General features: G+C 48.7%; 1 protein-coding gene across 1 annotated transcript in view; it reads right to left on the bottom strand.

Annotated features, from left to right (window-relative positions):
- Positions 1–18791, bottom strand: part of SNRNP200 (small nuclear ribonucleoprotein U5 subunit 200) — a 39969-nt gene extending 21178 nt beyond the window's left edge. The window contains exons 1-16 of the mRNA XM_030551840.1: positions 18611–18791; positions 16682–16845; positions 14567–14738; positions 13795–13987; positions 12577–12632; positions 11297–11395; positions 8291–8443; positions 7493–7592; positions 6806–6942; positions 5917–6000; positions 5490–5663; positions 4326–4463; positions 2208–2363; positions 1657–1827; positions 1157–1350; positions 30–153 (exon numbers count right to left, since the gene is read on the bottom strand). Coding sequence (XP_030407700.1) covers positions 30–153; positions 1157–1350; positions 1657–1827; positions 2208–2363; positions 4326–4463; positions 5490–5663; positions 5917–6000; positions 6806–6942; positions 7493–7592; positions 8291–8443; positions 11297–11395; positions 12577–12632; positions 13795–13987; positions 14567–14738; positions 16682–16845; positions 18611–18655 — 2160 coding nt within the window. The 5' untranslated portion in view covers positions 18656–18791. The remainder of the gene's footprint in view (positions 1–29; positions 154–1156; positions 1351–1656; positions 1828–2207; positions 2364–4325; positions 4464–5489; positions 5664–5916; positions 6001–6805; positions 6943–7492; positions 7593–8290; positions 8444–11296; positions 11396–12576; positions 12633–13794; positions 13988–14566; positions 14739–16681; positions 16846–18610) is intronic.
- Positions 18792–23027: the final 4236 nt, after the last annotated feature.

The raw sequence follows: 23027 nt of genomic DNA, 5'->3' as shown, positions 1-23027 counted from the left end.
CTAAAATACCAGCAGGACGTCAGGCCTACCTGGTTCTTCCCAGCATGCTCCATAATCTTCTCGTAGACAATCTCATTCATGATCTGGAAGCGCTTGATTGCTTTCTTCTCTGTGATTCCCACATAGGTCTGCTCCAGGGGCACTGGGCGAAAGCTGCAATGAGAAGCAGGTAGCATGAACTGGCTGGAATGGCACCTCCACGTTATGGATTTCTGCCAGAGATCAGATGGTTTCTATCCAAGAATCACCGTGCAGATCCCTTCACAAGCTTTAATCCTGCCCCTTCGCAGAGACTCCATGCTAAATGCCCTCCTGTTCTAGCCCAACACACGAAGATTCAGTGAATCACGTTCTGGCCAAGCACTGCCTCCTTGTTTTAGTTCTACGGCAGCAGTATTCAACTGTCACTTGAGTCCATTCCCTGGATGCACATCCTCAGATATGGATGAAACTTTGCAAGCCGCCTCAGAGCCATTCAAAGCTTCCCCAGCAGATTGGGATGGAGAATCCCTTTTCTCCCCCTCCCAGCTTATGTTCTGAACCCAGGTATGAGTATAACTAAGGCTAAGATTATGTCACAGAGTCTTTGACTTCCAGAGACCTCCATGACATTTTCCACTTCAACCCTGGGGTGGTGGGGCTGGAGCTATCAGCTGGCTGGGGGACCCCGCAGCTCCCAACTGAGGGCCCTGGAACTCCAAGCCATTGCAGGCGCCTGAGACACCCTAGAGCTGCAGCGAGAGTAGGTGCTTGACCCCTGACCACCCATTTTGTCAGTTATTTTTAGTGAAAGTCAGGGACAGGTCACAAGCTTCCGTGAATTTTTGTTTGTTGCCTGTGACCTGTCCCTTTTCTAAAAATAACTGTAACAAAATCTTAACTTTAAAGTAAAACTAATAGCTACACAACCTCAGGAAAATACCCTCAGGATGCATTTCAGGGGTGCGATTCTGCACTTACACAGTCTAACAATTTCCCTAAGAGCCACAAGCTTATCCCATGGCCAGTTAAACCAGGCTGGATGCCCAATGAAACCCTGGCACTATCAGCTTAATGACAATTGGATTCCAAACCACCTCCCCATAAAGATCTCACCAAAGACCTTGGCTGCTTCCCCAACTGGATTGTAAAAGGTCATTCTCAACCTTTCCCACACCTGTTATCAAAGTAGAATAAGCCTTTGACGGGGTCCACTCTCAGGAACGTAGCTACATCCTCATAGTTTGGGAGAGTGGCACTCAGGCCAACAAGCCTCACATCCTCCTGGGTCATCTCAATGTTGCGGATGGCTCTAGCCACCAAGGACTCCAGGACAGGGCCCCGGTCATCATGCAGCAGGTGGATCTCATCCTAGAGGAGAAAAGGGGTGGGAAGAGCTGGACTTCAAAGGGGAAAGGCTCGACTGACTTCTTTGCTGCATGTCTGGTTCATTCGTACTCCTGATGGAACTGCATGGCTGGGCTTGCATAGGTTTAAACACACCCACCTATCCACCATGCCCCGATGAAGTCTCACATCAATTATGGCCTTCTCAGAAACCACAAAGACCCTGATATAACCCCTCAGGCTGAGGTACCATGAAGCACTTCCCGAAGTGCAGTCACAGCCAGCGTCGTCATCTCCCAGTGGGCTTGGGGAAGAATTACTGCTACTCACCAGGATAATGAGGCGCACCAGCTGGGTATAGGTGCGCTCCCCGCCCTTGCGGGTGATGATGTCCCACTTCTCGGGGGTGCATACGATGATCTGGGTTGCGTTGATTTCTTCCTTACACAACTGGTGGTCTCCAGTCAGCTCGGCCACATTGATGCCATAAGTTGCCAGGCGCTAGGAAAGACCAAGCACAGTGCATGTGAGGAGACCGGGAAATGAAAGGTCCTGAGCAGCACCTTTGGGGAAATCGCATGCACCATTGCATACCTCTCCCATGACTACAAATAGGGTTTTCCACACCGTGGCATTAAGCAAGACACGGATTCTTCCTCTTTGGTGCTGAATCACAAAGCCTGGAATGGAGGCATCAGGCCCAAAAGAACAGGGAATAAGAGGCACAACACCCTGTCCTCTCAAGGCTTGATACCCTTTAATGCTAGAGCTCAGCTGGGGCCCTTCTGAGTACAGACCTCACAGGAGCAAAGCTTCAAGTCCTTGCTCCACTTCCCCTCCCCCACAGGTCTAGCAGGACCAGAGCAAAGTTGTTCGATTACCTTCCCAAAGCTGCCCACCATCTCCTGCACCAGAGACCGCATGGGTGCAATGTAGATGATTTTGAAGTCATCCACGTTGATGGTTCCATCCATGTTGATGTGCTTCCCAATCTCGCGCAGCATGCACATCAGAGCAACGTTGGTCTTCCCTGCACCCTGCGGCACAGAATACACCTCTGTAGTCACACCCTACACACCACTGTAATAATCTCTGTATAAAGCAAGCCTTGTAAGGTATCAATTAAAAACTCATAATTTGCTGATCAGTATTGGCCTGGTAAAATGTGTGTGGCAACATGATACGTGAAGTTATAAGATTTCCCTGTATGGAGTTATTAACGCACGTTTCAAACCCCACAACACTGCCCAAAAAGACATTGGCAAACAAGTCTGTCCTAAACAAAGGAGCGTGTACTCTGCTTAATTTGCCTTTAAGCAGGAAACAGTTATCAAGCAGGAAGGGAAGACAAAGGAAGTTCAAACAGTGAAAAAAAAACCCCAGCAGGGAACCTCTCTCCACATAGACTCTTTGGATCCTGGTTCTCAGATGGAAATGTTTTTCAAGAGGGACTGAAAGGATAAAAAGGAGGGGCAAAATAGCCCCAGACATCTCCCTTTATCACATTCACTGCGCCTGAAGAGACAAGGGAAATAGGTGCTGGACTCTGGGGCGTTTGGCCAGTAATCTGCTGGAGCACATGGTGAGAAACTTTGCTTGAATCTAATCTAGTTTAAGTCAAGTCAGGTATTAGTAAATGTCTTCTCTATTTTTCTTGTAACCATTTCTGACTTCTATGCCTCATTACTTGTACTCACTTAAAATTTACCTCTTTGTATCAAATAAACTTGTTTTACTGTTTTAGCTAATCCAGTGTGTTTAAGTGAAAGTATCTGAATAACTTGGACAAAAGAAACTGGCATATTATTCCTCGGTGCTGGGCAGCAACAGGACACACATTTCTGGTGGACAATCTGGGACTGGGGGTATGTTGGGGTCACCCTGCAGTATAACCATGGCTGGTGAGAGTCAGGCTGTGGCTTGCATGCTAGAAGGCTGTTTATGAGCAGCCCAAGGAGGAGTTACAGCAGAAAGGCATTGTAAGGCACCCAATGCAGGAGACGAGTTAACATAGCCCTCCACTGGTCTGGATTGCACCCTGGTACATACATTGAATCAGCCCCATTATATACATAGTCTCCTGACAGCAGCCAAAGACAGATTCCCCACGAAGTATGAGCCAGCCCTCCCCCAAGTGACATAAAACTACTCAAGATAGTCAAATCCAAAGAAGACTGTGAAGAGCTACAAAATGGATCTCTCAAAACTGGGTGATTGGGCAACAAAATGGCAGATGAAATTCAATGTTGATAAATGCAAAGTAATGCACATTGGAAAACATAATCCCAGCTATCTATCTATCTATCTATCTATATCAAATGATGGGGTCTAAATTAGCTGACCACTCAAGAAAGCGATCTTAGAGTCACTGTGGGTAGTTCTCTGAAAACATCCACTCAATGTGCAGTGGCAGTCAAAAAACCAAACAGAACGTTGCAAATCATTAAGAAAGGGATAGATAATAAGACAGAAAATATCATGTTGCCTCTATATAAATCCATGATACACCCACATCTTGAATACTGTGTGCAGATGTGGTCATCCTCTCAAAAAAAGATTTAAAACAAACAAAAGGAAGTATTTCTTCACACAAGGCACAGTCCATCTGTTGAACTCCCTGCCAGAGGATGTTGTGAAGGCCAAGACTATAACAGGGTTAAAAAAGAACTAGATAAATTTATGATCCATGAATGGCTATTAGCCAGGCTGGGCAGGGATGGTGTCACTGACTCTGTTTGCCAGAAGGTGAGAATGGGCGACAGGGGGTGCATCACTTGATGATTCCCTGTTCTGACAATACCCTCTGGGGCACCTGGCATTGGCCACTGTTGGAAGATACTGGGTAAGATGGACCTTTAGTCTGACCCAGTTTGGCCGTTCTTATGTTCTAAGACAGTTGGGCTACAACCTAAAGTCTGTGCTAAACAGGATTGGCTGGAGGCACTGAGTATCTATGAGGTGGCCTCCTGGGGCAGGAGACAGCTTGGCCAGATCCTTACCGTGGGAGCACAGAGTAGCAAGTTCTCATCAGTCTCAAGTGCAGCACGGTAGAGTTTGCTCTGAATCCGGTTCAGGGTTTTGAACCCCTCGAACCCAGCCTGGGCATATTTGGGCAGTTTGTCCACAGAAACCAGTTGCTGAAAAGAGGAAACATCATTAACATCAAAGACCATACCCTTTATTGTGCCACAAGCAGGGCACTCTGTGGTCTAGAAGAGAGACCCCTTGGGGAATGGCAGGGAGCTTCCTGGTCTCTCTCAGTGTGGCTGGGACATAATGCTTTGTGCAGAGCAGTCACAGAACAGGCAGTAAGATCAGATGGGGCCCATTAGACCAAAGCATTTGGCCTGGGGGAGGTCCAACTGCTGATCTGCAAGATTCACACATCACTCTGGGCAGCGACCAGCAACGCAGTCAACTAGCATAGAGGATTCTAACTCTTCGGGCCGACACTACCGATTTCCCAGACTGCACCCTCTCGTGTACCAGGTAGTTCCCACTGTGGGTCAGAGCTCACAGGGGAGCTTGGATTGCCAGTGTGGGTAGCCCAACTGCAAAGCAGAGATTACAGCATGAACCACAACAACCCATAACACTGTACAAGCAGCAAGGACTCCTCACACCATGGGTTTGCCTGTCTCCATTTTACAGCTTGGGAAACTGACAGAGTCCAAGTGACTTGTCCAAAGTCACATGGTGAATTAGTAGCACAGCCAGAACTGGAACCCAACCTTGAATATGGCCCATGCTCATTTGCTCAGTCTGGCAGAGCAGCTTGCACAAATGACTGGCAGAGGTGCAGCAACAGCGCCCCCAAGTCCCAGAGTAGCCCATCTTCAAGGTGTAAGGGGAGCTAGAGGCACCAATGCCAGGTGCACATTCCCGGCACTAGAAACCAATGGATCAGAAGCCATTTTTGGTCACAAGAAATCTCAGGGAAGCAGAGCTTAACGCACAGGCTCCTTAAGGGTCACGTGTCAGAAGGGGCCCAAGTCCTGCTGGCCCCAGGGCGCGTCGTGGAGATGCTCCCTCAACTTCTGAGTCGCACACTGCGAGCGAGAAGTGCCACAAAGCCAGCAGGTCTCTGTGCGGCGTGGGGAAAAAGGGACACTAGGTAATCCAACCCTGCCCACTGCTGACCGAAAGGGAACAGAGACACCTACCTCTTCGGAGCCGAAGGGCTTTGGCTTCAAGGCAGGCACATGCACCTCCTCGTAGCCTTTGCGCTGCCTGCGGAACGAGCCATCAGGCAGCTGGCAACGCTTGTTGGCCATGAAATGGCTGCCCTGGGCAAACACCAGATCTTCCAGATCCAACACTTGGCGCGGGGCCAGTGCCTGGAAAAACCAGAAGGGGGGTCAGAAGAAGAATGGGAGGGGCCCATATTTAAAGGGGCAGCATGGCATCCGCTCCCTCCAGCCTGCAAGTCTGCCTTCCCATACCTTCTCAGGCAGATCGGGGCTTAACCCTACACACCCCACCTGCAGGCCACTAGATCAGGGTATTTAACAACAGCCCCCTTGCACTCATTCAGCTCCTCATCTAGCAGTTCCTCGAGCATCCTAAGAACAGGTGCCTTAAGGGACACACCTCTCCACCCTGATCCAGATCCATGGTTTCCAGGTTTGTGTCCATCCGGGACTGACGCACACGTTCCCTGCGAGAGCGTTCCTCCTGGATGCAAAGGGAGAGTGTAGGTTAACGCGGTGCAGACACCTCTCGGTGGGGAACAGCAGCTGCTGCCCCACTGCGATAGTACAGCTTCAGCTAATTGGTGAGGCAGCTCCTCAGGCTGGGAGTCCCTTTAAGCACAGCCATTCATTCAACCAGAGCCACCTGCTGATGGTCACTGGAAACCACCACCACCAGGGCCAGAAACATCACCTGTCCTCCAGGGGAACATACTGCAACGGACCCCGTGCAGAAGGGTGTAAGAACAGGCTGGGTCCAGGCACAGGAAACATTCATTAGACAACACAACGACAGCATGGAACTGACCCAGGGGACTAATGAGCAATGCTAAGCACTACAGTGAAAATGACTCAGCATTAGATCCTGGTCAGGATATCTTAGCTCCCTCAGAGCATGGAGGATGTCATGCTCAAAGCCTCCATAATCCCTTCCAACTAATGAGTGGATCCAACATGCTCCAAAGGGAGTTGCATCTCAGAGGACCCCGTAACAGAGACACAGAAGCTGCTGTCTGCTACTGATTAGTAACAGCTCAAATTGGCGCAATGCTCTGAACCCAAAGCTGAATCTGGCTAATATGAAGAGGGGAAGCATGGTCAGTCTACAACCATCATCGTCAGACCATACCTCTATGCTGTGACCCCAGTAGCACCCTCCCCTCCTTTCAATCCAGTTTATTCAGTGATTGCAGTGAAATGCGTGTGTGTGACATGCATACAAAGTGCTATTTCAATAGTGTCAGCTCAGATGCAACAAGGACCTTATGGGCTCTCTCTGCTCTTCTTACCCGAATCAGATCCTCCTTCTCCGTCTCATGCAGCTGATACAGAAATTTTGACAGCTCGGGATCAGATTCCATCTTCCCCATGATCCTCTCCTTCTCGGCTTCACTTTGTGCACTAGCCAGCAGCGTACAGTACAAGACTGGAGGGAGAAAGAGGGTGAGAGAAGGCAACTGCCCCAATGCACAGGGTCAGAGAGAAAGGGGCAAGATGGAGAACAGTCACAGAGGACCAGGAGAAACCTGAAGTTTCACAAAGCATGGAGCAGAGGAAAGACTGCACAGAAGGCAGATGTATGGAGAGGAGAGAAAGTTGCAGCTATGAAAGCTGACCGAGGCCGGGTCTTAAAATTTTGGACAACGTATGTCAATCAAGGATGTGACAAACCCATGCACCAAGCATAGCTATGTGGCCCTAAAAGCCCACACAGATGTAATGAGGTCGACAGAAGAACACTTCTGTCAGCCCAGCTACCGTTGCTCAGAGATGCAGTGTTCCTACACTGATGGAAAAACCCTTTCCATCACCATAAGCTGCATCTACCCTCCGGGGTACGTAGCCTCCTCTGTGCTGGTGTAAATCCCCATAGCGCAGACATAACCTGAGGTGTGACTAGCAGCACAACCGGAGCAGCACACAGGCAAAGAACCAGGGTAACAGCACTGCAGGTTAACGAGGTGCCCAGTACTCACTCATCATTCTGTGCTGCCTCAGCACCTTAATGAAGTCAAAGGTGTTAAAGCCCAGGAGCAGGACAAGCTGGTTTTCACACTCCCTGTCATCGCTGGCAGTCTGGGAAAAGAAGGGACAGAAAGAAGCTGGTTACATCTGCTGCCCTGCTTTGCCGTGGGAGAGGGCGGGGGACCCAGACTCCCACTGCACAGCAGGTAGAACCTAACTGCATAGCAAATACAGGCTACCTGCCAGACTGACAACCCCGATCCTCCAGGTAACAATCAAGACTCTGAGCAAGTTTGCCAGTGTTACTGAGATGAGTCTAAACAAGTGCAGTCTGTCCCAGAACCTCTTCCCGCCCTCCTAAGAGGCCTCTAGAGGCACGACAGCTGGGTCATCTATGCTGGTGCAGTTTACAGACATTTGAGCCGCATTAATGCTATAGATGAAGGGCTGGCACCTGAGAAGTACTGGGCACCCTAATTCCAAGGGAAGTCAAAGGGGGTGAGGATCAGGGTCATGGTTAGCATGGGGAACACCACCCCAGAGTTGGCCTCCCAGAAGCAGCAGTAACTGTTACCCAAGAGAAGGTCTGCCCATGCGTTAAACCTGGTCCTCACAGCAGAGGGGGACACGGTGGGTGTATCCTCAGGGGAAGAGTGGCAAAGTAGCAAGTTGTTTGGTTGTATTAACAATTTTAATATGGAAAAATAGGTCCAAAGTGTAAAGAACTTGCCCAGGCAGCTTCCTGTCTTCCAGCCAGGCAGGCCTTGAGTCCTTCTCCACCCACAGAGGCAGGATAATTGGCCACATACCTTTAAGATCTCTAGCACCTCGTCTGCTTTCTTCTGGGACACGATGGCATCATCGTAGAAGCGACTTAGCTGCCGCTGAAGCCAAAAGGCATCGATGTCTCGGGGATGCAAGTCTCTCTTCTTGGAGCTCATCAGCTCACCTGAGGCCACCAGCTGAAAGACAGGCAGTGTCTCCTTACGGCCGTCCTTCGCCCACACAGAACTGAGTCCCCAGGACAGGCACAAACAGCCCTTTGGTTACTGCCCCCCCCCCCCCCAGCCATCGTGTATGTGAGCAAAGCCCTGGCAGCAGCAGTCAGGCCAGGGACAACAGAGCACTTAATTGGGCTTTAACCCAACGATAGCAATGCTAAGAAAGTCTGCTGGACCTGGGAAAAGCTACTTCCTCCTACCCATCTGCAAGTTGGAGAGAAGTGGAGAAAAAGGAGCTACCAGCAGCATGACGAAGAGGACAGAACAGGGTTTAAAGAGACTCACAGGGGAAAGTGGGAGAGTCCCACAGGCAGTTCTGGGCAACAGAGGGGTATGATGCCGGAAAACCCAGTGCCAGCTCATGCCAAGGCCCCAGGCCTCACTTAACATAAATGCACAGCTGGAAACCAGTCTGGCTCACCTGTGTGTCAGTACTGTTAACGCAGATATTGGAGTTTTAAGAACGTGTTCAGTGCTTCTACCTTAGCTTGCACGGTGCTGCATGCATTAGCGCTCGTACACACTACCACTTACGTCGATATAACGTATGCCGCTCAGGGGTGTGAATAAACCCCCACCACCACTGAGCAACACAAGTTACATCGACCTAAGCACCAGTGTGGGCAGAGCTTCTCCTGCCCACATAGCTACCCCGCCTCTCGCATAGGTGGTTTTATTGTGCCAACAAGAGCTTCTTCATCAGAAGCACTACAGCTGCACTGATGCAGCATTTCCAGTGTAGACTAGCCCTTAGCCTCGCCTATATGGGTTACCTAAGGAGGTGGTAGAATCTCCTTCCTTACAGGTTTTTAAGGTCAGGCTTGACAAAGCCCTGGCTGGGATGATTTAATTGGTGTTGGTCCTGCTTTGAGCAGGGGGTTGGATTAGATGACCTCCTATGGTCCCTTCCAACCTTGATATTCTATGAATGATGGAAAAACAGGCAATTGCCTTCTGCGTGAATTATTTTATTTTATTTTTACTTATTTAATTAATGAGGATGCTTAGGAAATAAGGGCCTATTGTTCCCTGACGGACTCCAACCTGTCAAAGGCCTGAAATTGTATAAAAGATCCAGGGGTCCTCATTCTGTCATCTCAGATCTGCTTCATCAGGGGAAGTTTGAGTTGCAAGATGAGATCCCAGTTAAGCCGGTACACCCTGGATATCATATTGGACACTGGACTACAACCTATGGACTAAATTCCAAAAGAACTCTTTGCAACTACAAAGCTCACCATCTCTGCTATAAATCTGAACCTCAAGAATTGAACTCATGTTTGTATGTATATTGATCTTTTAACCATACTCTCTCTCTTCTTTTTTAATGAATTTTAGTTTAGTTAATAAGAACTGGCTATAAGCATGTATTTGGGTAACCAGGGAGGTAATGTGACCGATCCCTTGGGATTGGTAGAACCTTTTTATATGATGAAATAAGATTTTCATTAATCTTCTTCATATCTGACTTGGGTAATTAGATGGAGGCTGAGGCTGGGTTACTTTAAGGGAACTGTTTTGGACTTCCGAGTAACCAGTAAGGTATAACAGAAGCTGTTTAGTGCTAACTTGGTAAATCTAAGTATTGAAACATCCACGAGCTTTGGGGTTGTCTGCCTCATTCTTTGCAGTTCACCCTTACTGAGTGACTTCAGCTGGCTCCTCCAGGAATCCGGTCACACTGTCACTCATTTGTCGTGTATATTACCTGCTTTAACCTTGCAAATAACTCTCATTTCCTTTTCCTAGTTAATAAGTCTTTAGTTAGTTTGATATAGGATTGGCTGCAAGCATTGACTTTGGTAAGAGATCTGGGGTACAACTAGGGTGACCAGACAGCAAGTGTGAAAAATCAGGATGGGAGCGGGAGATAATAGGAGCCTATATAAGAAAAAGACCCAAAAATCGGGACTGTCCCTATAAAATTGGGACATCTGGTCACCCTAGGTACAACTGACCTGGGGTAAGTGACTGGTCCTTTGGGACTGGGAATAACCTGATTATTATTGTGATTTTTGGTATAAGGTACCATCGATCATAGAGGCAGGCTTGCCTGGGTGGCAAGATAGACCAGAGTGCCCAAAGGGACTGTCTAACTCTAGGGCAAGGCTGTTAGAAGGTTTGAGGAGTTCACACTTTTTACTTGGTTGGTGAAATGTATTTAGAGAGCATAAGCTTGGAGTAGAAGGCTTTTGGTTCAGAACACAAGTCACACACTTCTGCAGTGGGACCCTGGACACAAAGAATATTCTGGAACGGTGAGGAAATGGAGGTAGGGAAATGCATGCTGGATTTTTGTATAGATCTGTGTATTTCTCACTCTATTAAAGAAAGAACAATTGTGTTTTAGAATCCTGTGCAAAATGTCTGTGTTTCACGAATTACATCTACCATGTGATCCAAGAAGGAAACTATGGACCCAAACCACCTCCTAGCTCGTGTTCTGAGATAGGGTGTGTTAACCGACAGGGTAAGCGTGAGGGCAGCACCGGTTCTGGGGTTGGGCGTAGGGTCACAGCTCTCAGAAGGGGGATACCACATAGAAGTTCTGCTCCTCAAGAGCGTGCCCGGAGGTTCTAAGACGGCAGCAGTGCCTGGACTCTGTTCTGACCCTAGGGGCTTAAGACACCCAAATATTCAGCAGTTGGCTTCTCGTACAGCAATCCAGCAGGGGGCCCATAGCTAAATCTGACACACTAGTGTCTGCTATCACAGTTAGGAATGAAGTCCCCATAGCTTTAATACAGCCACCAACTTCAAGCCAACCCTCCAGTGATAGGAAAGTATCCTTTCGCTTCCCACTTGGTAACTCACATTGGCTGAGAGGGTGCAGCGGACAACAGCCTCGTCCCCCTCCAGGTCATCATCAGATGCCTCATCCCGTACTTCACCGTACACGTCCTCATCGCCTTCCTGTTGGAACACACAGCTCCTGTGAATGGCTCTCTCCCCAGAAAACCTCATGGAGAAGCTCTCCACACCTTGGATAGGAGTACAACAAATGCCATTCCAACTGAGAGCCGAGCTAGTCCTTCCTCCAGCAGCAGAAAAATCATACTGTGGTTAAGGCAGAAGATCACAGGACTTTGGGCAAGTCCCATCATCCCATGTCTCAGCCTCCCCATTTAGAAGATATGATCGTTATCAGGGATGGCGCTCCTTGTACTGCAAGCTCAATAGAAGTGAGCATCATTATTGTAGTCTGGCATTTTGCTTTCAGCTGTGGCCAATATCAGATGCAGCTAAAGTCAGCAGAAAAAATAATGTATCAAGCCAATTGGGCACCCCTAAATTATGGGAGTGAGGGAAGATCTTTCATGCAGCAATCATCTATGGCCTAGAGCAGAAAGAGGGGCAGTTCCTTACAGATGCCATCTTAGCCATGTGTCAGGTCCCTTGCTCAGGCTCACTATTATCCTTCTCAATACTTCCCTGGGGCAGCTAGTCCCTCGGGTTAGCTCTGTTTTAGAAGGAGCATGTTTCCACTGAGCTCGCTGCAGACAACCCTCACCTGTCTTGTGACGTTAAAGTGCATTCAGAACTCGTTAGCACGTACAAGTCCTTTCAAGCCTTTCCCACCCCAAGACTTTCAAAAATAAGTGCTACCAATGACTCAGAGGTTCCTGTATTGTTCTGCCTTAAGGAACCAGACAAGGCAATTCTTTTCAGACCCTCACTCAGGTAAGTGTGACAGAAGAGCAATTATATGAAATAGTCCCAAGTGGCTCACATTTAGAAAAGGCATTGCAGGAAACAGGAAGTCAGGGAGAGCGAGAGCAAGTTTCAATCTGAAAGGGACTGCTGAGGAGGCCAGGAAGTCTGACAGCTGATCAAAACCAAGCAGCTGGTCTGTGGGCCAAGCCATAGAATTCATACACGTTTCTGTGAAAGGCGATACTGTATAGTACAGTAATTTACCAAGCCTTCCAGTAACAGGAAGCAGGGTCCAATCTTCCGGCCTGGCTCGGCCTCGCTGGCCAACAAGGCTGAGATAGAGCCAAACTCCAGCTCCCCACGTCCCCAAGCCCTGTCCACAACCAGCAGCACAAAGAAGAGCAGCTCAGCCACCACCTTAGAAGCATCTGATCACTTACCTCTTCATCAGACTCAAACTGCACATTCACTCCATACGTCTCATCAATGTTATCATCTGCAAAGGGGGACGGAGTTAGAAGGGTGCAACCCAAGCTCAACCCAGTTATCTTCCTTTTGTACCACTATAATGCAAGAGCCCCAGTACCCGCTAAAGCATGGGGAGCACACCCAGAGATACGTTCCCACTAGAGGCTAAGTGGAGAAAATATCACTCGTTTTACTTGTGACTGAATCAGGATTTGAACAGAAAAGCTAAACATTATCCATAGATGTCTCTGGGAGTTGTATGCATGGCTTAGGCTAGCGCAGGGGAGGACAAACTATAGCCCTGGGATTGCCCTCCGTGGTGCCGCGGGGGCCTGCACCACTCTCAGAAGCGGCCCCTGGGCAGAAGGGGGGGGGTGGGGAGGCTCTGTGCATTGCCCATGCCTCCAGGCACCGCCCTCGCAGCCCCCATTGGCTGGGAATGGTGAACCGTGGCCAATGGGAGCTTCGGGGGAGGTACCTGGAGGTGCGGCAAGGGCAGCGCATGCAGAACCATCCGTCCCACCTCTCCCAGGGGCCGCAGCACTTCCTGGAGTGGCGCAGGGTGGGGGACAGGGCAAGCAGGCAGGGAGCCTGCCCTGTTCCCGGTGCGCGCCAATACCACACCGGAGCCGCTTTAGGTAAGCGGTGCCGGGCCGGAGCCCTAACCCCTCCTGCACTCCACCCCCCAAATCCCTGCCCTAAGCCCCCTGCCTGCACCTCGCACCCCAACCCCCTGCCACACCCCAATCTCCTGCTGCACCCCACCCCCTTCCTGCATCCCAACCCCCTTCCCTGAGCCCCCTCATACACTCCTCCTCTGCCCCAATCCCTTGCACTGAGCTTTTTTCTGCACACCGCACCCCCCCCCCCTTAGACCTTGCACTTCCTGCCCCGGCCCTGTATACAATTTCCCCACCCAGATGTGGCCCTTGGCCCAAAAAAGTTTGCCTACCCCTGGGCTAGCGTGTAGCCCTTAGTTTCCAAGTGCAATAACTATTTACCACCAAGCCCCAAAGAAACATTTTTAAGCCCCGTCTCAGTTTAAACACTTTCTAGCCTCCCTGCATACAGGCACTGTGCCCCGTCTGTGCGCCAGCTATTGAAATATGACATGCTAATAACCCATATACTGTGATTTCTGAGATAATACAAGGGAGCAGTCCAGGCCCAACCTCGAGGGTGATCCCTACCCATGTTCTGGATCTCCTTGTCACCACCATAGTCTGTGATCTTCTTGCCCAAGTTCACCAGCACATGATAGCGGGTGTCGTCCGTCTGTCCTAACAGCAAATCAATTTCCTTCCGCCTCTCTTTGTCACGCAGCTTCTCGTTCTTCAACACAGCTAAGACCTCGTCCGCTGCTCCACAGAGAATGTCACGTGGCTGCAGAAGAAATGAAAACAGCTGCAACACACCTTATTTGGGGGATGCTCCATGTACCGGCCTGCACATTTCCCACCTGGGATAAGCACTGCCACTGCTCAGCAGTGGAACTAAAAGACTGGCTCACATTTATGGACTAAATGCTTCCAGCTGTCTACAATAATTATCTCCATGGAAAAACGACCGATCTGGAAGCATTCCCCTCTAAAACACTGCAGCACTGTGCCAGCACATGAGGAACAGTAACAGCCATGACCCTGCTCAGAAGTCAGATCCCACCTTACAGTAAAGGCAGTCACTCAGGTGGCTCTGGGGATGTGTCTAGAGTCCTATGGAGACAGTATCTCAGGTGAAGAGCTTTAGCACCCACAAGTTGTTATACATCTCACTAGCTTGAAACAGAAGGATAAGCAATCAAGGATCCAAAGACCAGCTTATTGACCGATCTGAACTACAGCTCTGCCAGCTATTTGCCCCTACCACACACACGGAGTTCTGACAACTCCACTCGGTTGATGTGTACACACATCACAAGCAGTTAGAGAAAAGATACCCTCACAGGTCCATGCACATCCTTACCTGGTCCCCAAGGGCTGCCTGAATAAAACTTAGCAGCACCTCATAGGTCTCCCGGGTCTCCTTGGTTTTGGGTTTGTAGATGATTCCCACCATCTCGTCAATGCCCTCAGAGAGCAGCGTATAACCCTTCATTTTGTTGATATCATGCCTGTCCTCATCACGCTTCCTCCTCCTAGAAAGCAGGGCAAGGAAAACATCATACAAGTCAATCAGAGCAAAATTAGAAAGTAAGCACTTGGCATAAATGGTGGCAAAGAGTTTTTTAAATAATTCAAGCTATCAGTATCTCAAAGATTTTTTTAAAACATGATATTTTTTAAAAGCCTGACAGTATCCTGTCAAATGTATTTTCTATCCATGGCACAAGAAGTTAATTTTTACTGAACTTGAAACAAATGAAAGTATTGCTGCCCGGCCAGTTCATGGGAAACTCTCCTTATCCAAAGCAGCACACTGTCTGCAGTACTCAGACGCAAGAACATTAACTCAGCATTATGTCTGATGCAATTAAGATCTTAAAGTCATGGAATTTTGAGTTGAGGTTCCTCAAGGCAACCTTCACGGCTCCATCTCGCATTTGTGCGGTAACAGAATCATTCTCTATAGGGTTACACTATCTGCACTGTCATCATGTCCATAGCTAAGGTGTATAGAATAAGTTGCAAGTAAAACCAAATCAAGAGTAAACAGCCGAACTTACATAAGAAGCAATATTGAGGAGGGCTATGAATAGGTATCACTTTAAGAGCACAAGCTTTAAGGGTTTTCCTTGATAACTGTATGATAATTAAGGTTAAGATTGTGTCATGGTTATTTTCAGTAAAAGCCATGGACAGGTCTGTCATAAACAGATAGCTAAGGGTTAATGTCTCTTACACCTAGAAAGAAGTTCCTCAAACACCTGACCAGAGGACCAATCAGGAAACCAGACTTTTTCAGATCTGGGTGGAGGGAGTTTTGTGTGTGAGTCCTTTGTTCTTTCTTCTTCTGTCTGCCTCTCTCTCAGCTATGAGAAGTGATTTCTGTTTCCTGCTTTCTAATCTTCTGTTTCCCAGTTGTAAGTACAAAAAGATCAGATAGTGAGTTATATGGTTTTTTTTCTTTTGTATTTACATGTCTATAGTTGCTGGAGTGCTTTAAATTGTATTCTTTTTGAATAAGGCTGTTTATTCAATATTCTTTTAAGCAATTGACCCTGTATTTGTCACCTTAATACAGAGAGACCATTTTTATGTATTTTTCTTTCTTTTTAAGACCTGTTGGAGTTTTCTTTAGTGGGGAACTCCAGGGAATTGAGTCTGTACTCACCAGGGAATTGGTGGGAGGAAGAAGTCAGGGGGAAATCTGTGTGTGTTAGATTTGCTAGCCTGACTTTGCATTCCCTCTGGGTGAGGGGGGAAGAGAGATTAGCTCTTGGCAATTTTGTTCTCCAAGACTGGGAACGGGGAGGGTGGAGTCCCTCTGTTTAGATTCACGGAGCTTGTGTCTGTGTATCTCTCCAGGAACACCTGGAGGGGGGAAGGGAAAAGGTTTATTTCCCTTTGTTGTGAGACTCAAGGGATTTGGGTCTTGGGGTCCCCAGGGAAGGTTTGGGGGGACCATAGTGCCCCAAAACACTCTAATTTTTTGGGTGGTGGCAGCTTTACCAGGTCCAAGCTGGTAACTAAGCTTGGAGGTCTTCATGCTAACCCCCATATTTTGGACGCTAAGGTCCAAATCTGGGACTAGGTATATGACAAGGTCAAACAAGCAATAAACAAAAATTCATGGAAGCCCATGACCTGTCCATGACTTTTACTGAAAATAACTGGGAGGGATGAGACGGATAGCTCCAGACCCTGCTGCACGGGCTGGAGCCAAAGAAGTCATGGAGGTTCATTAAAGTCACAGAATCCATGACCTCCATGATTAAATTCTATTCTTAATGATAATCTTTGAAACCCAGGCAGTGTGGAAATACTTTAAATTACTAGGGCTAGATCCAACACAAGCTTTTCAGCATTAGACTCCTGAATACTGTGCTGCAGTCAAGATGTTCTCATTCAATGCTCTGTGTTCATTTAGTCTCTTAGAACCCCAAGCTCTGAAAGACAAATTCATGTGTAACCCACTCACTTTGCTCGTCTCTCTTCTTGCATCTGGGGTTTGGTTCTTTGAGCCTTGTCACCCATTCGAGTGCCCTCCAGCTTCCCAACCAAGGAGAGCACCTCCCCCGTAGGCTCATCTCGGCGGGTCCTGTCGATCAAGGAGCGATCAGCTTGAAGTACGAGGTTAGAGTTCTGGAGGGATCACAGCACAAGAGAACAGGTAAAAGGTGTGAAGAAACCAATGCAACAATCTCTACAATCCCAGCCAGGCCAGTAGTACGTTTCATTATTGCCCGTGGCCACCCCAAACAAACTCCCACACATTATCATCATTACTGTAGCGCCTAGGACTTCTAGTCATGAGCCCAGACCCCATGGTGCTAGGCACTGCACAAACAGAACAAAAAAGACAAGCTCTGCTCCCAAAAGCTTACAATCCAAGTATAAAACCAGAGATAACAAATGGATACGGACAGCAGAACATAAGGAAACAATGAGTGGCCGTCATCAGTGGTCTCAGCACACTACCGCCTATCAGGCTTTTTGTAGACCATACTGCAAAGGGCAGTTTTGAGAAGAGAGCTGAAGGAAGATAATGAGGTACCCTTGCAAATATTTACAGGGAGTGTCACAAGGGGGAGGGGCAGTACAGGGAAAGCATGAAGATGCTTGTTAAATTTTCAGACAAGTGGATGGTAGCAGTAGCCAATTGGAGGCAGGAGTCAACAGCTCAAGAGCGAATGAGAGATGATATGTAGGGTGGGAATTGACTGTGAAGAACCCTGAAAGTAAGTGAAGACAAGCAGCTTACATTTGATACAATAAAGGGCACAGGCGCTTACTTTTCAATGTGCCGGGGGGGGGCGGGGTGCACCCCTTCCCAAAGGGCCCATCCCCACTGCCTGTTCCCACCCTTCTCCCCCAGAACCTCCCGCACACTGCAAAACAATTTATAGCGCTGGGTGGAAGCTGCTGATCGGCAGGGCCCGCCAGTGGGCAGGAGGAGGTTCTGATAGGGGGGCTGCCAGTGGGTGCTTAGCGCCCACCATTGTTTCCCCAGAGCACCCACAGAGTCAGCACCTGCCTATGATAAAGGGGGACCCAGTGAGGGATGCAAAAAAAAGGGTGATATGGTCAAAGTGACAGGTTAGGGAAATGATCTTTGCAGCCACATTCTGAACGGATATGAGTGGGGCAAGACTGCAGTAGTCCAGGCCAGAAAGAAGGATGTTACAATAATCAAGATGTAAGTTGAGAGCTTGAACAAGAGTTTTATCTGTGTGAATAGAGAAATAAGAAAGGCTGCATTTTAGGGATATTATGCAGGATCTAGGATGCAACTGAAGGAAAAGAACACCACGCAGCAGTTAGAGATAGAATTTCAGTGACCTCAGGGATGAAAGGGATAAGGGGCAGTAGTTGCAGAGGGAAGCAGGGTCAAGGGTGTTTCTTTTATAAATTTAGATAATGAAATGCAAGGCTAGCCCCTCATGGCTGTGAATATATAACTGTCGGGCAATTTGAAGTAATGATTCCCACAGCCACCATGCTTCCCCACACTGCATGTACATAGCAGAGCCTAACGCATGCCAAGCATTAGCATCTTGCAGGCTACCAAAGTTACCCCACAACCCAGGGTTTCCAGAATCATGTTTTAAGGATGCAAGACTCTTATCTTCCCATTTGGATATGTTACGATATTGATCATAACTTTACAGCGATACTACGGCCTGTATAAAGCTTACCCAGGTCCGAGTTAGTGTTTCCTTCCTACAAGGAAAATGGGGGGCCAGGGTTGTGTGGTGATGGGAACAGGACTGCTCACTAACGCACAGGGCCAGAAGAGGGCCACCCCTTCCCCCCTCAGGCTGCTGATCTCCTTCTCTTCCCTCCCCCCCCGGGTCCCTGCTCCCCTCCCCCCCCGGGCCCCCGCACCCGGGCGGCCGCGCCCACTCACCGCCTTGTACTCGTACTGCAGGCTCCGCGCAGTCACATCCGCCATGGCGCCGCCTCACCCGCCCGGACCCCGGTGCTGGACTCGGGCCGCTTCCCCCTCCCCGCAGCGGATCAAGCAGCGGCCAAAACTGAAACAGGTCGCTGCGCAGCCCGCACGTCCGCCGAGCAACTCCTTCCGGGGCACACCGGAAGTGCCCTGCCGCCTTCGCCCCCAGACTTCGGCCCCTCCCCCTGGACGCTGGAGCGCGCGGCGGTGGTGCGACGCGAGAGCCCGTCATGGGCCGCGGGCAGCTGGCCCTCGCTTGAGCGCGCAGCCGCGTTGCCTAGCGACGGGCCGGGGGCGTGTCTGCGGCGGGGATGTGCCAATAATCTGCCCCGAGCCTTTCCCAGCTGGCTGGGTCGCGGGGCTGGGGGGCGGGGCTCCCAGCCAGCGGGACTTAGGGGCGTGAGGTCCCCTCCCATCCTGCGGGCCCCGGGCTCCCGGCCGGCCTGAGCCTGGGTCACGCTGTTGTGGGAAGCAGCAATGTTACGTGTTGCTCCGATCTCTCGCCCCCAGGGCGGGGCACTTTCTGTGTCGCGGTCACTGCAGCTTGGCGCATGGTGCAGGGTTGTGAGTCGCCCTCAGGAGTGTAGCGCTAGGCGCTCTGGCTGTAAGGCCCGGCACTTTGGCAGGAACTGGCCTAGGTGAACCCCACCTCTTCTGCTGCTGTGCGGATTTCTTTTCTTTTCAACCAGGAGGAAGTTGGTGAATGAAGCGCAACAGCGAAATGAAAAGCCTTGTCATAGGCTAACGCCAGGGACAGTGCGGGTAGCAGTTCAGACTGAAGCAGGGATAACTTGCATTAGTGCTCAGGATTAGCTGGCACAGGACTAATGATGTCATACAGCCGAAATCCTTGCACCTCCCCTATTGGCCCTCACAATCACAGCTCCGGGCGACAGCTGGGCCACTGATAGGGAGCAAACGTGGGCTATTTTTATCCTGATGCTGCTTGATGAGGCCTAGGTACACGTTCTGTTTACTTCTGTTTATTCCTGCTGTGATGTTGCAGTCTATATGATTTCATAAATATATGCTAATAAGTGAATATAATGTAACTGGAATATGCTTCATGCAAAAGGTCTCTTGTAAGGTATCATTACAAAGTTTATAATCTACTGTTTCATCCTGTTTGTATAAATGTGTCACTCTTGTATCTGAAACTAGAAATATGAAGTACAACTCTCAGGGCCTATTGTAATTATGCAAAGTGTGGGCCATTAATGGTGGTTTGGAGTCTTGATGGCTCCCATCAACCAGGACAATTGACCATGTACGGCTCTGTTTGCAGGCAAGCCTTCCTGTGAGTCAGGCTGGAAGAAATGAAGGCTTGAAGTCATCTTACAGTGACATGTGATCATGTCACCTGAACTGGAATCCATCTTTAACCTGGTGTCTTTCCATTGAGAAGAAGAGAGTGGGAACCTAGAGAGGGACAAAGGATTCCCACCTTATGCAACAGATATATAAAGGGGTGGAACAGAACAAAAGGGAGGAGCCATCATGAAGAATCCCCTAGTTACCACCTGAGCTGGAACAAGAGCTGTACCAGCGGAAAGAATTGTGCCCAGGCCTGGAAGGTGTCCAATCTGAGAAAAAAACTTACTGAAGCATCTCTAAGGGTGAGATGATCTGTATTCAGTTTGATTAGACATAGATTTGTGTGTTTTATTTTATTTTGCCTGGTGACTTACTTTGTTCTGTCTGTTACTACTTGGAACCACTTAAATCCTACTTTCTGTATTTAATAAAATCACTTTTTATTTATTAATTAACCCAGAGTATGTATTAATACCGGGGCAGGGGAAAAACAGCTGTGCATATTTCTCTATCAGTGTTATAGAGGGTGAACAATTTATGAGTTTACCCTGTGTAAGCTTTATACAGGGTAAAACTGATTAATTTGGGTTTAGACCCCATTGGGAGTTGGGCATCTGAGTGTTAAAGACAAGAACACTTCTGTTAGCTGCTTTCAGTGAAGTCTGCAACTGTTTGGGGCAAGTAATTCAGACCCTGGGTCTTTGTTGGAGCAGACAGGCATCTGGCTCAGTGAGACAGGGTGCTGTGCTCCCGAGCTGGTAGGGAAAGCAGGGGCAGAGGTAGTCTTGGCGCATCAGTTGGTCGTTCCCAAGGGGGTTTCTGTGATCCAGCCCATCACACCTGCCCAAGGCAATGGTCATGATCTAATTTTGTCTTTCTCTCCAGGCACTGATGATGGCCATGACCAGCAAAGAGTATAATATCCTGGGCCACATGGGCTCTGCCTTCTGATCTTATAGGGAGAACTGTCTTTTTCACTGACCAGTGACTTGAACCTTAGACCCTCAGATTAAAAGCCTGATGCTCTACCAACTGAACTAGCCAGGCTCACACACATGGGCTCTGCACTGGGGAGTTAAACCACTGTTTGAATCCTGGCCTGGGTGACCTACACAAGAAGCAGGCATCGAGGAGCTAGAAGAGTTGACTGGGCTGTGAGTTGCCTTTCTGCATCCCGCAACCAGAGGGAAAGATTCAGCCAGCCTGCAAATGGCGACCTAGGGGAGCCTCACCAGCATTGTCTATGAGTGGATGATTTCAGAGAACTAGCCACGATGACTCCAAGATCCCTCTCTTGAGTGGCAACACCTAATTTAGACCCCGTCATTTTATATGTATAGTTGGGATTATGTTTTCCGATGTGCGTTAATTTGCATTTATCAACACTGAATTTCATCTGCCATTTTCTTACCCAGTCACCTAGTTTTGTGAGATCTCTTTATAACTCTTCGCAGTCTCCTTTGGACTTAACTATCTTGAGACATTTTGTATGATCTACAAACTTTGAAATCTCACTATTTACCCCTTTTTCCAGATTATTGATGAATGTGTTGAACAGCACTGCTCCCAGTGCAGACCATTGGGGGACACGCTATTTACCTCTCTCCACTGTGAAATTCTCATTCAATTGAAGCAAGGTCTGGCTAAACCTCTTCTAAGGACACATCTGCCTAGGGAAATTGGACCATTCCACAACACGTTTGAGGCATGTACATTTTATGTCCCAGTCTCCCAGTGCAGCTAGTCTGCCTGTGAAGAGAACCCAGAAGTCAACTCTGCCTCCCTGTTGCTACAGATCAGTGGCATTTGCCCTTGGAAGCTCATTCTGACAGGGCCTTCAGTTTTCCTGGATGTAGGGAGGGTGGTCCTGGAGCAGAACCATACCTAGCAACTGCAAAAGCAATTCGAAAGACAAATTCCAATATCTGATTTCCCACCCCTCACTCCTTGTAGAAATCTGCTTGTTCCAGTCAGGTTTTCAGAAGAAAGCTGCAGGTGCAAATGAGCCCATAACCCAATGTCATGTTAATTAGCACACGGCCACAGCAAAGCCCCTCTCTGGGAATGGGAGAGCTGAAAGCAAGGTGAGGCATGAGGCTCTCCTGGCTTGATCATTGGGCAATTTAAATGGAAGAGAAGAGGCCTGTATGTTTCTCATTTCCATCCCATCTTGTTTTCACAAGATGCAGCCTCCAGACCCTGAATGGACTCGAGTGAGGTCAATTTTGTGATAATTGGTTTTCGCTTGCAGGTGTGCATCAGCAGGGAGTGAAGACACTAGATTCCTGGCAAAAGCCTCCAAACTGCCAGTGTTTTGTTGGAACCAAACCCAGATACTGAAGATCTGAAGTGCTCAGGCACTAAAGTGATGGGAGAGGTATAGAAACCAAGAGAGAGTGGAACAGAAACCCTTTTCATGGGCACCATGAAGGGCAGAAACTGAGGCTGGAATCTAGGTCTCTCCTGATATCAAAATCCCTCTCACTCTCTGTTCCTTAACACTCTGAAGGACTCTACCAAATATAAATACCTGTGCTGTGTCTTCCCACATAGCAGCTCTCCCAGTCCCCTTTAGCCAACCCTTCCAAGGAGCTCACCTTGCGCTGTTAAGAATAGAGTGTCATGCTTGCTCCCTGCATCTCTTGGTTGAGTTCCAGCTCGGTTGTGAAATCCCCGTGAAGTGTCCTTGCAGAAGGATTGAGGCTGTCATTGATACAGGAACCTGTTCATAGCCTCAGTCCTTATTAGGCACAGAGGACTTATCTCGCAGATCAGATTTTCTACTCTGCCCTGTTGCGCCCAGTGGTTGGTACCCAGAATACACTTGTGCAATGCTGCAAATGGAGCAATACATTCCTTCTGTCCCCTGTGAGGGTCAACTGAGATCATGTGGGGAGAGCTTTGATTCATTGTCTTAACCAGCATAGCCACAAATGAGATTAGCAGCTAGAAAATTATCCAGCCCTTTTGATTTAAACTCCACCGGTGGTATATGACTTTCTGGCCTCTTGCTGCCATGAATTGCACTGCGTGGCTTCAAGCTGCAAGAAGTAGTATT

This window comes from Gopherus evgoodei, chromosome 2, assembly GCF_007399415.2.
Source record: "Gopherus evgoodei ecotype Sinaloan lineage chromosome 2, rGopEvg1_v1.p, whole genome shotgun sequence".
NCBI classification, from domain to species: Eukaryota; Metazoa; Chordata; order Testudines; family Testudinidae; genus Gopherus; species Gopherus evgoodei.
This window is presented reverse-complemented; position numbering and strand designations above follow the sequence as displayed.